Raw genomic sequence first — 15,632 nt, 5'->3', positions numbered from 1 at the left:
CCTATCTTGTCCCCAATGTCATAGTTTACAGCGATCGTCTACCAGGAAAAACAAAGACTACTGTATAAGAAAAAAAGTGTTTTAATTTCGACTGCCGTGGTATTCGCTTATCTTGGCAAAGGGGCTTTGATTTCCGCTAAAAGAAAAAAGTCAAGAGTCAGTACAAACTCTCCTTCAAAATAAAGCTCTGGACACAATTCCTGCCTATGAGCAGATTACACATCGCTGTGCGCAGTGCTGTCTCTCCGAGGCTCGTCACGGTAGAGCGACGGTCTCCGAGCCGCCTCAAGATCCAAGGGCGCATCGGCAGTTAGATGCTCCGTCGTAGCGAGAAAACGAAAGGCCCCGATCAAGTGAAGCGTAACGACCCGACGCTAGCGGTGGTGCGGGGCAGGTACCGCACGTTTTGTTTACCGGCTGATGTGCACGCTAATGCGCATGCGAAGGACGTGTTTGCGCTCGTGAACAAGATGACGCCGCGCGCAGAGATGGTGCGCGGCTCGTCGTATACGCCATCGTGCCAGCAGTGCCGTGGTAAGCCGCCAGACATCCAGTAATTACCGGGGAAGCCGTTTGCGGCGATGCTTCGGATGTCTTCATTGCGGTGTGGCCAACCCTACCGTGCACTGGGCAGTCATTGGGGTTCCGAAATCACGCCGATGCAGCGGAATGTCTCAAGGTATAAAAGCACGCGCCTTCGAGTCAATAACTGATAATTAAATGTACAAGCAGAGTCGCCTCGCAAACGAGCAATGAAGTAATTGTGTTTTTTCGTCATCTACAGGGAAAGTTTTTTCCTTGTCTTACTGCACAGGCAGTTCGAACAGTGCGCCAGAGCTATTGCAGCCTGTCATCACGAGACATTATGTTTGCACTGAACTTGCGGTGCACCTCAGGAGCTCAGTTTCAGGTTTGTGAGGAAAAGAAGCACAGATTTGCTCGCGCTGGTAGGATTTAGTAAACGACGTCTCCGGTTTAGGCTTATAGGGTTTAACCTCCCAAAGCGACTCAGGCTAGAAGGGATGCCGATAGTGATAGGCTCCGGATAATTTCTACTACCAGCGGTTCCTTAACGAGCCCTGACATCGCACAGAAAACGGGCCTCTAGCATATCGCCTCCACAGAAATGCGAATGCCGCGGCCGGGATCGAACTCGTGTCTTTCGGGTCAGCAGACGAGCATCATAATCACTGAGCCAGCGCGGCGGGTCTAAAAACGACGGTTTCTTCGTTTCAAAAACTGGTATAGCATGGTATTGTCGGTAGCTACGAACTCGGAATTGGCCCAAAACATCAGAACGTGCTAATGAAAAATAATTAGTAATTATATTTTACTGGCAAGTTAGCCTCATTTTAAAAGTAACTAACGTTCGCAGCGGCTGACAAATTATTTCTCAAAATATTTTTGTTTTTCATTTCGACCTCCGTACATTAAGAAAATTTTCGCAGTCTTCGCGAAAACAGCTGGCATATCCTGTCAACACAGTTCTGGTTTCTCTTCGAGAAGGATGGAGCGGAAGAAAAGTCCTGAATAAGGCCTTTTTGAAAAAGATGGAGACGCCCCTCAGCAAACAAACTATTTCTCTTGGCACCGTTCCTAAAAATCAGGCTCTTACTGAAATCCGGTCTGTTCGCCTGCAGCAAACAATTCAGATGCGTCTCTCATAGCCTGAGTCACTTCGGGACGTTAAACCGCATAAAAAAAATGCGACTTTTAAAATTCGAACGGGCGCATTCACCGCGTAAATTAATGCACATGAATTTTGGGGCTCGACACAACGCATTATACCTCCAACGTGGGAGAATGTAGACTACGTGAATGCCCTCCCCTGCTGCTAATTGCGGTGTCAAGTAGAGCTCATGGCTTCGGGAAATGGCTCTTTGGAGGTTACGGAGCGCAGCTCGGTCGTGTGCCGTTTCCTTCATACGCCAATGCATGATGCAATAATCGGCAGTCAAGGAGCGGGCGCCGAACCGCAATGGAGGTTCTGCCGCAATGGAGGTTCAAGGCTCGCGCGACAGCCTATGGCCGCATCTTAATATATATATCCCGCGTGGCGGTGGTCGTTAGGGCGGGGTGCCACACACACGGCTGCTGAGACAGCCGCTAATTCAGGGCTGCGGAGAGAATATATTGCGCGAATCGCGCGAAGAGCGGGATTTTCGCAACGTGCTGCGTTTCGAAATTTCCCTAGAAACGTCATGCTCGAATCCATCCCTTCTTAAACCATGGCAGGCGTAAATCTTCAAACAGAAGGGATGATGTTGGCCATGGAGGATTCCTTATCAATGCAATGTGTGTACGCCACCTGAATAAAGAGAGGTGGTCCTAAGCAATCTTTCGATGCCTAATAAGGATCAGAAGCTATACACGAGATTAAACAAATAGATTAATATACATGGAAATCGATAAATAAAATAAATCTTAATTCGAGTTTCCCTGTATCACAGCCTACTTCATAGAAGACAGGCGACCTCCCACGTATGAAATTTCGTGTGCTAGCTGCTACAGCGGGAGTTCCCGATGGCTCTTGATTACGAATGTCTCTTTGCATCTGCCTCAGTTAATGGGCATTGTCTGGCCTAGGTGTTTCCTGAATACGCTCTTTGTTTTCCGTGTAACGATGTGTACCCAACATTTCCAAGCCTATTCACTTCTCAGCTAACAATGACTGCGTTTTGTTTGCAACTGACATATCTCGGAACCACTACGTTATGCCTATATCATTTCATTTTCTGCACCACCCACAGCATTCAGTTTTTTTTTTCTAGTTAACATGCGATTCAATGTCGCTAAAGCGTCCCCTTGTTTGGCTGACCCAGCCGATTTTTATCACACGCCATCAGCGACAGCTCGCAGGTCACGTGACCCCGGGAGCCTACGTAGCTCCTGCACTTCATCCATGGGGCGCATGTCGCGTGCTCTCGAAAACGAGCATACTCGTACGCCGATCGCACACTGATCGAAGGTGTAGCATATAAGGCATTAAGTTGCAAAAATGTTCAACGTGCTAGTCCCGGCTGGTGCGATACGAGCAAAGTCCTCAAGTTAACGGCACGCAGACTGCAGTGCTACCTTCAATGAAAGTAAGCTTCCAACTATATATAACTTCCAGAAAACTACGAAGAACCGGCTTTGTTGAAGTGGTATACAAGGCGCTTTCTTTTGAAGAATTCAGTATAAGCTCCCTGTGTCTCAAGTGTGTACGGCCGATCTCAAACGCTCGGGGAATCGAGAAGCCTGTTGCCAAGTGCGCTGTTTCGTAAGTTATTGCTTCGGAGCTGGAATACCGCTTTTCGGGGGGTATTGCAATGAAAAGAAGATCTGTGGTCAGATCTTTATGCTATTTAAGAAGTAAGCAACTTTTCAGGAACCATGGCGCATAGTGTAAGCCGAGCTTTAATAGAGCCTGTATGTCCACTGAACCACAAGTTTCTTTTTTTGTCTCTTTATTTGTTTTTTCAACTTCACCACTAAGAGGAAACCCTTTTATCTAGCACGTGTAAAGAGAAAACGATGAAAAAAAAAGGGGGGGGGGGTAGGGGTCCCGCTAAGAGGGGAGCGGCCCAGCTGCCTTAATCGTCTGAGAGGCTTTGTCTGAACGGCGCCCTTTGATGTTGCATTGTGTGCGCCCACGTGCAGTCTGTTTAAGAGCATGCAGAGTCGTATTCAAATGTGAGGTGGGGCGGGGCTTTTGAGACGCGCGCTGCGTAACTGAAGCACGACCGCCAACGCGAGGTTCCCGAATGTTGAACAATGGCGTTCTTTTTTGTTGTTATTTGCACACAAATGGCCCCTTGTTCCACTGGACGATGCATGTAAAAGCCAGCTTCCCTGTCTTTGTTGTCGTGTTGTTTTTCCTGGCGAAGGCCAGAAAAAAGAAGCGCGAGTGCTGCCTTCAATAATAGACAAAAGACTTATGCCCTGCTAATTAGTCTTCGTACGCTGCCCGATTCTGTGCCACTAGACGCCGGGAAAACAACATGTACAGGTTTTATATCTAGAGCCATAACATATTGAAATCGAGAACCGAACTCACTTTGTCCACAGTGTTTTAGGTCCTACATTTTGCGGTATTTTTTGTCGATTTGTTAGTGACATGTCTCAGTCCTGATCCGGATATGTCTCAGTCCTGATCCTGACTAGGGGCCCACATGCTGGAACTCTGAGGTCGTGGTTGATGCATCCTAGTAGGAAGCCTGCACTGGAAGCTAATTTGTGCTGTATAAAAGGGTGCAGACCTATTGAGGCAAAGATTGTTTACCCGCACCAGTTAGATGGAACGGTACCGTTCCGTCTTCGCGTTCGTCGCTCTGCCAACGTCCTTACGCTCTTGGGAAACCTCGTACGCTAGCCACAATCTTGCGTTGGGCACGTCTCTCTTTGGAGAGAGCGCGAATTGTGAAATTTTCCAATCAACTTTTTACTTGCGCCACATTTTTCCTCCGTTTTAGAAAAGTGTCACTTCATCCGTCATGCCGCCACGTCAGAACTGTCCCGTCGCCATTGCAGCGGACTTGATGCTTCAATGATGGTTTCTCTGCCTGCCTCTCAGCCTCGTTCCTAAATAGGAAGTGTGGTTAATTTACGAGCACCTGCGCCACGCCGATTTCATTCTCATAGAAGTGATGAAAAGATTCTAACCCTTTCGTTAGCAGAACATAACTCCTTAATGTCCACTTATTGTCCAGCCGCCGCGGTGGCTCAGCGGTTATGGTGCTCGGCTGCTGACCCAAAAGACGCGGGTTCGATCCCGGCCGCGGCGGCTAGAATTTCTTTGGAGGAGAAATTCTAGAGGCCCGTGTACTGTGCGATGTCAGTGCACGTTAAAGAACCCCAGGTGGTCGAAATTTCCGGAGCCCTTCACTACGGCGTCTCTCATAGCCTCAGTCGCTTTGGGACGTTAAACCCCATAAACCAAACCAAACCAAATCCACTTATTGTCTTGGCTCGGTCCCCAATGTCTCCCTTTCCGGGCCAATTTCTTGGAAAAAACTTCTGCCCACGAAACGATAGAGCTCTTCTTTTATAGAACTTACCCTTTTACGACACTGTACAGTCGACAATCCTAAATTATTGCTTTGCGATCATCTCTTGTTAGCCCTTATTCCGAAGCAAAAAACAGTAACCCTAATGTTCTTAGCAGGCATTACCAAATCTGTGCATTCTTCGATCGATGCCCGAACACTGCTTTACACCCAGGGTCCCGCGTCTGCGCCTCTTTGTGTGAACTTTATGATCCTCTCTCCAAAGATAGGATATTTCCTTTGCATTCTCTGGTATAGGACATCACGGCTGACTGTGTCTAACATTAGGCTGCCAACCCCCTTGTATTCTTCCAGAGCATCCAAGATGCATGCTTTACGCAGAAATCACATGTCCCAGCGCAGCTCAAGCGTGCCAACCACTGGCGTGGTACGACATGACGAGGTAAACAGTCAAACTGTAGCCTGTGAAATAGAGCGCTGCGTTCTTATACGCCCGTTCTTTCTTTTTATTGTGTGCAGTTCCTGTGCCCAACAGTCCAGAACCTGTTTGCGCAGTCAGTATTACTCGCCGGAAGCGGGTTGACGGTGTCAGTTGATCTAGAGCAAAAGAAAAAAAAACAGAGTTTGCGTGCAGTTCTAAATCCAACAATTTTGTTTGAAACCCCGTTTTTAGACCTTTCCAGCTGGCTGACTCGCACGGTCATTTCGCGAGGTGATGTTTGAGAGACGGGTATTTGATGCCCGGCAGGGCTATGGTTTAGACTTTTCTGTCCTCCTTCTCGCCGACTAAGCACATGAGGTGATGTTCTCTGTAAACACGTTGCTGCTTTAGCCTTCCGTTTTTCTTACTTTCTTTGTGTGTTCTTTTTTTTGCGTACCGAGAAGCTCCAAAACCGCACGAAAAGCGACATTTGGACGCTGCGCCCATTCTTCCAACCAGAAGAAGTCGTCTTGGAAAACCAAGCTTCAGCGACGTAGTCTAGCGCAAGCCCCCATACTCGCAGGGCCATCCCAGGGATGAAAAATAAATGGTATGACGGCAGCTCAGTACGAACGGCGCGTGACAACAAGAACGGGTGACGTGATCTATATATTTTCGCACCGTTTACTTCTACTGCAATAAGTAGAAGTATTGAAAAAGAGCTGCAGAAAAAGCTCAAAACAGACCTTATAAGAAAAGCCCTGCCCGGCAACTCAAACGACCGGGGAATTAGGTTGGAAAGCGTTCCAAATGCTTGAAGAAGAAACTGTACAGAGATGTATAATACGAAGAGAGCAGGATAACGAGGAAAGCTGCAAAACGAATGCGCAGCAAAGAGAGGCGTTTGAGTAATTCATCGAAAAGTCTTTTGATCTTGCACGGCTGACAGCTTGGTCGCATGAGCTCGCGATGGCAGCTTGTTAACTGTAGTGTCTTTTGTATACTGTTGTGCACGCAGGGCATGACTCTGAATCACGGCCCAAACAAACGTCATGCCTTGAATTTCGGATGCAAACTAGAACTCACAGTAGGCTTTCCGTGAGGAAAAAAAAGGAGTCGAGAGTCGCTCATCAGTTTCAGTGTGAACACATGACGAACGGTATCATCCGCTTACTGATTTAAACGATGTCTTCTAGATTGACCAATATTATCCGTTAGTTTCAAATTCAAGAAGCCCGGTGAAGTTCTCTTCGATAAATTGTAGTTTATATAAGGGCTTCTATATAAACTGCGTAAGTATATACATATGTGTGAAAGATGTATCTGAGGTTACGGAGAGGTTTATGCAGATCTCCCAGTTGCTATTCTTGCGTTCCCTACAAGTTTGTTTCTTTTGAGTACAGGGCAAGCAGCGCCTGCCGCGCAGACTTGCGTGCAAAAAAGAAATTTCTGCATAGGAAACCCTCTTCTTAAAGATTGTGCGAACGTTTTCGAAACAAATTATCGTCATTACGCTGCAGCGACCAACCAGAAAGAGCCAGTACGGGTCATAACTGCGAATCTTAAGCTTCGCTGTAATCTGCGTGCTATTAAGAAAGAAAAACAAAAAAGCGTTCCTTATCACTTTCGAAGAGGACACACTGAGTAAGCGACCGCGGTGCCTAGACGCTGAAATATGGCAGCGTTCTCCCCGATATCAATGTGCCAAGCATCTCCTCCCGCTGCTCGACCCCCCCCCCCCTTTCCCCCTTTCCAAGAAAACAGAAAAAAGTAAATGTCAATGACGGTAAAGCAAACGGTGAGAGTAATTCAACGTGAACAAATGACAAACGTAGGAGGCGGCCGAGGCATCTACTGTTTCTTCCCCGCTGAGCCATTTGGCTCCATTACCGGTCGAGGTAAGCGCAAGGCCCGCGCCATCAAAATGCACGCTCCGCAGCGCCTCGGCCATTCTCTGTTTTTCCGTTGCACACGCTTCTTTGGCGGCCGAGTCCAGATAAAGCGTCCGTTTCGTTCTTCGATCAGCCGGACAGGCGTTCGAAGATCGATTTATTGATCTCGCTTTGCGCCCATTCTTCCTCAGCAAAAACTTTCCCGCGCGGCGGCCTTTGTTATCTGACGTTTGCTTTTCGAGCGCTTAGAAACGGGAAACTGAAGTTGAGAAGAAAACAACAAAGCGCAGAAGAATGAAGCTGGCAATGTCAGACGCTGCTTCTAGGAACAGTGAACAGAGCGGTGTCATAAATCGCAGCAGTAGTAGTTGGAGCCGACCAGGTAACTCCATCAGCGTAATTGCATTTCTGAGTAAGTCGATTTTTTTTTCTTTTACTGCCGAGCCTTCACCTGCGTTAACACACCGCGGCTGCAACGCATAGGGCTAAGTCTACCCACTTTGTCGGTTTTACAGCGGACATCCTCTCTTGTCGTGAAAGCAGCGGTGGAAGGCTACTCAAAATTTAAGATGCCACGCGACCAACCGAGCGAGCGCGAATAAATTGACTCGCGCAATGCGATGCATCTTTTAGAGCAATTACGACTTCCAGCCAGAGTCGCTTCAGCGCCTCGGCAACGCTTCTTCGAAAACGTATGGTGGATGAAGCGAGGAACAACTGCATGTATGGATGCTGCTCGAACGCGGGAATTCTGCTGCTTTTTTTTCTTTCTCGCGCTTAGTGAGACCTTGCTCTAGAAGTTGCACGGCCTGAGGCAAGTCTATCCACAATAAGTCCTAACACATTTAAATCCCTGCCCCAGGTAAAATTCCCGGTCGATTGTTGCTAAAACTTTGTTCCCAACAATGATGCGACGGGCAGCAGTGCAATGGCGCGTCAATAATATTGCGCTCACGCTTCAGCGATAAAGCTCCTCTTAGGTGTTACTGAAAATTACAAGCTACATGGCACATAAGTTATCAAATACCGCTGGTCAGCTCGCGTATAACCTCAAGAAACATTCATATTTATTAAACGGAACGTGTGAGAAAACTGCAAACACCGAAGCATGCTGCCTATTATTTTGGTCCTGCCTGTACGTTCAATGTTTGTACCAAGCCCCCGAGCGCTAGCAAGGCGTTGTTACTAAACCATTCATAAGGTGCTTCACGGCCGACCTGAAGGTACACTCTAGACACGAATGCGCCTATATGGGAGTGAAAAGGGAATAAGCTGTCTTCTAGGGCACTCGTTTGTGTAAAATGGAGTTCACTTGAGGACAGCATACTCTCTTTCTACTCCGTTCTGTTTAGAGTGTAGGAAACGGGCAGTGTGTTCGATGCATGCGTGCAATGCGTGAAATATTTTAATACTGTTTTTTTGCTAGTCCATTACATGTCAATATTTTCGTAACGCAACTAAAAAAGCCGCAGAAAACAGAAGTTTAAGGAATAATACTACCACGCAGGTATAGTGACTGCCCAGTTGTCTCGAAGTTGTGTGGCAGCCTTTCACCTGAACAGTTTTATGCGAAAGAGGACGACCTGCCTCTTTGTTTTTTGCATAAGTTGTCAAGTAGACAGAACCCTCTATCTCATCCAAAATACACTGTGTTATCCCGCATACTCAAAGAAACCGCTGATAACAGTGCCGGTCTTGATGAGTGCATCAGTCATTTTATACCTTAACGCTGCCGGCAGGCTACGTTAAGTGTGTGCATGCCAGCTTAAGCGCCAACTGTAGGTACGTACGCAGGTCAATATACTTTACCCAAGTGACCTGCATTGACTCAGAAACGGAATTCGCGTTTTTGCAGTCTGATAAAAAGAAGAGGGAGAAGTTTGCAACACAACAAGAAGGGAGAGGTCAACCGGAGAAGTATGTGCTGTGGTCAGCAGGACGTAAATAGACGCCGGCAGCGCTGCGCCGACATATTCGCGAACGCAATCAGAAACGGTACGCGAGGAGAAAAGAAAGAGAGAGAGAGCGGAGGAAGCCAGCTGCCTAAGCAGGGCTCGAAGGATGACGGATTGACCTTCGCCTTGCGAGGCGTTGATTTCGCCTTGCAACGTCGGCGCGCCTGAATAATGCAACGCACGTAACATAGTTCTGCTAACGCTTCTCCTGTTTCTGCGCGCTGCTGCCTGCGCAAATCCAAAACAGGAAAGCATCTGGGTACGATAGTAAGACGGTGTAGTATAAATAAGAGCCTCTTTCGTCCGTTCTCGATGACCGCATAAGCTGCATTCCATAGGTGAAGTGCGTGGGATGATATCAGTCTTTCTCGCAGCTAACGGTAGCTTCTGATTTCTCATTCTGTTCCTCAAATGGATTTCGTGTTCGAAGTCCCGGCTGCAGCGTTCATACCTTGTAAGCACCGCTTTATCGCGAGGCCGATCAGAACTGTAGGGACACAAGGGGATGTCCCGTCGGATACCAATATAACAATTTACACGAAGAGCCGAATCGTGTGCTCTAGAGGGGAAAAAAAAAATAATCCAATGCTCGGTGAACATTACACGCGCGATTTAATGTACTTCAAATTGCAACTTTGCTTTGATCATGTGTTGAAAACGCCGTCTCGTAACGCCTGCCTGTGTGCGACACTGTAAAGTGAAAGAACGCGCGCCCTGTGCGATGTCTGTTATCTCGATGTGGTTGAGAGCAGCTTATATTGATAAGATGCAGTACCCGCCAATGGCTATCCACTTGACTTGAGTGCCTTACTTGGCTCTGAATGCTGCAAATCCGGCCGCCCCCCGTCAGTGACATCGGCATTCAACACACGCGCGATGCGATGTTGAATGACATGGAGCGTTCATGGCAGTCCCATCTTCACAGGTCTTCGACGGGAACAGCTTGTCCAAAGCAAGAAAAGGCTAAGAACTTTGACAGACATGGCTGATTTACTCAGAGTTAAAAAAAGAACTATAGACCACTTCGCTTAATGGCGAGAGAAACTCCTGGGCAAGGTATCGCCTGCAGGTTTTGATGAGAGCTAAGGTCTGCCAGTGTTTCTTAGACCTAGAGAGCTGGACCCGTCGCCCCAGCGCTCGTCTACATTTGAAGACATCATTGTCCGTCTTAGTTGCACGCGTTACGTTGATTCTGCAACCGAAGCCATCGTGGGATTGTCAAAGGATTCAGAACATTGTGAGAGGAAAGCAGCTCGCACATAAGTCGTTTAAATAACGCATGTATTTTCACCTTCCAGCCAATTTTCAGTCATTATAGGAGGTGATTTGCACACGTGTGCGACGCTGAACCACGTTTTCCGGCAGTGGTAATATTTGCACTGGCGATTGATGCCTCATTTATACGCGTTTAGGCGACACACGTGGCGACTTGCAGGTGTTCTTAGAGGAAAGCCTTAGATGAAGTGGTGCGTCCGAACGACGAGTAGCCACTAATGTCAACGTCGTTGTCTTTATTGCCGGAAAGAAAAAGAACCGAAACAAACAAAATGACAAATGCCATCCTGTGGCCGCAGGGGACGGAAAATTTGAGCACGAAGTTTATACTCGAGGAAAAAGAAACCGCACTTCAAATCCTCGTGACGGTATGCAGCCACACGGAAGATTATTCTATTGAGTGTGTGCAAAGGATTAGTTAGGTTTGATTGTCACCGTTTCGAAACTTTTGTCTGCAGAGTTTACGACTCCCATTTGACCCACTGTGATGGCGTAAGTGCCAGCTTCTCTTGGATGCCCAGGTAAAGGATGCATGGTTCTTTACATCGAAGTGCATATATTTCCCAACCCTGCACGTGAGCTCATACGGCGTGGTGATCGGATCCAAGGTTGAGACATATAGGCCCTTTATGGTGCGCATAAATCTCATTGCCAAGCGTTTCTCTGTACGGCGCTCAACGAAGGGTACTTATGTCAGTCGCGGATCGAACCTGCCACCTCTAGCACGAGAACAGCACGTCACAGCCAATAAGCCACATCGACAAGCATCATATCTCATTTCTCTCAGACGCAGCTCGCACTGGTCATATACACTCCGCAGAGTATTGCGCTATTGATATTGTATGATTGTTGAAATCATAACTGCCCGAAAGTATTGCAGTAGGACAAAATTTAAAACAAAGCAGCAGTTGATAACAGAGGGCCACGGTCCGCGGCGTTCTGTATTCCTTCGCTGACCAATCACCATGGTGAACAAAATCAGTTTTTAATGTTTGATACTATGAAACAAGTCAGAGGCATCTAATTTCTTAAGCCTATAATTTATTCTCGCATTAAGCTTCTTGTATAGCTTATAAGATTTAACAACGGTCTAATTTTTTTGTCATGGAGGAATTCTGTTCAGCGGTTCTGAATGTGGGCAGAGCTTCACTGCAGACGAGTTTATCTGACTAAAGCATTTCGATTAACTGTACTTATAAACAAGGCGAAACACAATATAGAATTAGAAAAGAACTCGGGACTGCTCATAAAAGCTGCCAAGTAGCAGCAAAATTGATCGTGCAGTTTATGCAAAATAAGTACATGCCTGCTCAACTTGTTCAATTCTCATATCAGAAAAATTTCGCGGGAAAAGCCAACTTGCCCATTCCTCTTAGCCTTAATACCGAGGCCGCATTCCGAGAAAAAGGAATCACTGGGCACAGCTTCCCTTCGTTAGATGTTATACGCCTTATTTGCGACTCGTGTAACGCTGCTTGTAGCGCGAAGTATTAGTTGCAGGCTAACAGAAGAATAAGACTAGGATAGCACTACGTGCAGATGAAAAGGCAGCGCGGATTTACTGGCGCCGTACAAAGGGCCCAGCAAAGGAGCGGTCCAATTTGCACAATGGATTCCTTGAACTTCTTTCTTCGAAAATAAATAAACGAAGCATGGTGTCCCCTGGAGAATTTGTGTCTTGAGCAAGGGGCGGACGGATTTTGACCAGCACAAGCAGTAATAGGAAGAAAAAGTCGCCAGTGTAATGTGCAGCAGTTATTTCATTTGTTCCGTTCCTTTTTTTTTTGCCATCCCTCAGAAGATACGTCTATTTCGCGCAAGCGTCACCATCGCCGTTCCCAGAACGGCATATGACGCTCTCACCGATCGTATGTTTTGTTTCTGCCGCTCTTTACGCGCTCGTAGTACGCATCACAGCAAACGCGCGCAACGCCAGCGGCGGGCGTCCCTCGCTCACCTGGTAGAGGTCCGGGTGCGAGCTCTCCAGCTCGGAGCACACAAGCCTCAACCTCTGGGCCACGTCCGAGGTGGGGTATCCGACGCTCAAGTTGCTCACGCTGCGAAGTCGCTGCAGGCCCAGTTTCTTGTGCACCGCGCCGCACGACTTGAGCTTGGCACGCAAGTAGCGACCGCAGAGGCTCTTGGCCTGGTCGGCCACTTCCTGGGTGGTCACCGTGTACACCTTCCAGCCGATGGTGGTGGACAGTCGGTGCGACACCACCTGGCCCACCTGGCTGAACTTGCGGCGGCGGGCATCCTCGCGAGCCGACTCGACAGCCGCCGCGTAGCCTGACAGCGAGGGCCTGCGTTGCAGCTGAAGAGGGAGGCTGTACTTGCGGTCGCGGGGACCCTGGGACCCTGGCACGGTCAGCCGGTTGCCCAGAGAAGGACTGCTAGGCGCGGACAGGCCCCCACTGCCGGCGCCGACGACACTGCCGTTGGCCGAAGGAGGTTGCAGCAGGTTGGCCATGTGCGCGAGGGCCTCGGAGACCGCGTGGTTCACAGGCACTGCGCCGCTAGGAGGCGAACGCGCACGCACAGTAGCACTCCGGAAGAGAGGTGAGACAGGTGAGAAGACCTGGGAGAAGCACACCGTCGGCCGTTGCTCGGAGACCACTGCCGCGACCTCACCCGTCGATAGCCGCGCGCGGACTGAGTGGCGTCTGCCGCTACTGCCGGCGGCGCGCTTGGCGGGCGGTTTGCGTCGCCGTCATCGTGTTGCTCGGTGCGCGCGGCCGACGGCGCTGCTGTTGCCGTGTCGCCGCTGCCGCCGGATCCGGTATCGGACGAGGCCGCCGCCGCGTCGCTCCTCCGTTGTTGCGTTGCGCACGCTTGTCTCTCTCTCTCTCGATCGGGCACCGGCTGCTGCTTTCCCCACATGTGTTATAGTGCGAGCGAGAGGATGCAGTGAGAGAGAGAGTGGCGGGGATGCGCTGCGCACAGGTTTCCGAATCGGAAACCTGTGCGAGGCGTGCGCGGTGCTGTAGGTGCAGCAGTTAAACCGAGCATCGCGGACGAGCTGATGCCACTCTTGGTTCGTCGTCGCCGGTGGCATTTTTCACGAGGGAAAAGCAGTGATTTTGCGGTAGGCGCTGGGCGTGCCGGAAGTGTGACAGTCACGAATAGAAGGCGTGTAGCGTTAAGAAGACTTCTGTTAGCTCGATGGCTGCCTCTCGGATTTTTGCTTCGCTTCATACTTGTGTAACGTGGACGTCACTGGAAGATTCTGAGGAAGGTAAAAAGCAAGCTTTCGCCCTTACGCGCTGCAAGTGGTAACACGCAGAGGTAACCATTTGGTAGGCGGGCTTTCATAAGTTTCAGTGCTTTTGTGATTTAACTAAACCATCAGTGCAACTGACGCACCTTAGAACTTTTTGTAGATCATTAAAGTACCGCTCTTCAAGAGACTGAATTGACGCAAGTAGTAAGGCACAAGATTGCAGTGATGATGCTCACCGAGATCAATGGCTTCGTCTACTAATGTTTCACTACAGCAATGACTGCCTTACTTTTTACACCTCCACTCGTTTTGAACCACGGATTGTTTTCATTTCGACAGTAATATGACAAATTCACTCCGATATACAACACGTCAGGCGGCCGCAAAAATGATTAATATTCTATATCGTACTTTCCGGCTGCATTGAGTAACGCCAACACCGGCTTTCACATCGATGACAACAAACAAAATAATCCGGCTAATGTTACGCACGCATCTTCGCGTACCGCGCAGCGGCTTCAAAGCGCTGTAAAAAAACGCTTAAACATATTAACATCAAAACAACCGACGCCGCCTTTCCAGAATTTTCGACTGGCAACTCGCCTATTTGTAAAGCCGTAGGCAAACAGCTCGTCTTGGTGCAAAAGCGACAGCCTCGACACGGGCTACTGCCTCGCGCGCATACACCTACAGCGGCGCGCGACGATCCCCGCTCTCGTTGCATTCAGAGCGAAACTCCATATAGTACTACGCAAGGGGAGCACGCGGCAGAGACGTCTGGCCCTGACCCGCTCTAGTGTACGTCGCCGACGGGTACGTCCGTGTGGTGTCGCAACGATCCAGTGGGTGCATTGCGCCCCACAACGGACGTGTGTCGAGTCCGAATCAACCGGCCCGCCGAGACGGCTCCACGAATCCTCTGTTCAGCCAGGTTGGCATGAAACCGACAAAAAATAATAAAGAAACCACGTAGAAGAAGGTAAGAGACCGACAAACGGTGTGAGCGGTGCCGCGACTTTTGATGGCGGATTTAGAAAGAATAATAAAGAAGCAGTTTACTTCGCCACTTTTTTTTCTCTATCCCTCTTGTTCGTACCGTGTACGATTCTGCACCGTTTTGACGAACCGCGCGCGGCGTCTTTCCGTGTGCGTGCCCCTTCGACGCTTCGTCGGTACGCCAGGACGTGACTGGAAAGTACAATCGCGCTCTTCTCATTCTAGTGAAAGGAAATATGGCCCGGCCGCTGCGATCCCCTCGCGCGATGAAGCGGTGCGGCTGTCCAGGAGTCACGGAGTGGTGTGCGTCTGCAGCTACTGTTTTCCGCCGCTTGCGAAACCGAATCGCGCGAGCGCAAGCACGCGACAGGTAATAACGGCGGCATTGGCACGCTTTGCTGCATTTTGCAGCGGTGACTTGACCGCTACCGATCGTGAAGAGCGTTCCCTCACGTACGAGACGGCTTAAAGATGGTTAAATTTGTCTAGTTTGTTAGACGAGGGTACTCCGGAAGCCCCGGACGACTATCACGATAGAGTTACTTCTTTAAGCTGTGATAGAGCTCTTGGCAACACTGTGGAATAACTTTGCGAATGATTTGGGAGTTAGTGATTTATAGAGCGTGAGTGAACCAGAAAGCGAGCACATAAGGGAGTCAGTGAGTGAGTGAGCTGCAGAGTGAGTCAATCAGTGAGCAAGGGACTGATTTAATGAATGAGTAAGGAAATAGGTGCTTGAGCAAGAGAGAGATCAGTGAGAGATTGGGGGATCGAGCGAGCCTGTGAGTTGTGTCGGATGTGAGACGAGTTCATTTAGACTCGCCTTTGATTATAACGTGACTAACGCATCTGAACTAATTATTTTCTTCGCCTTCTTGAATCGTC

The 15,632-nt window shown here is 49.0% G+C and overlaps 1 protein-coding gene across 2 annotated transcripts in view; it reads right to left on the bottom strand.

Moving 5' to 3' along the window:
• The window catches only part of LOC149343415 (bcl-2-related ovarian killer protein-like), a 153,795-nt gene extending 140,505 nt beyond the window's left edge, over nucleotides 1-13,290 (bottom strand). For both annotated transcript variants that reach the window (XM_089545904.1, XM_089545905.1), the window contains exon 1: nucleotides 12,489-13,290. In XM_089545904.1, coding sequence (XP_089402030.1) covers nucleotides 12,489-13,001 — 513 coding nt within the window. In that variant the 5' untranslated portion in view covers nucleotides 13,002-13,290. The remainder of the gene's footprint in view (nucleotides 1-12,488) is intronic.
• Nucleotides 13,291-15,632: the final 2,342 nt, after the last annotated feature.

Source organism: Amblyomma mixtum, chromosome 5, assembly GCF_055824585.1.
Source record: "Amblyomma mixtum isolate Tamu chromosome 5, ASM5582458v1, whole genome shotgun sequence".
In the NCBI taxonomy this organism is placed as follows: Eukaryota; Metazoa; Arthropoda; class Arachnida; order Ixodida; family Ixodidae; genus Amblyomma; species Amblyomma mixtum.
Note: the sequence above shows the minus strand (reverse complement) of the source record. Positions and strands in the feature narration are given on the sequence as shown.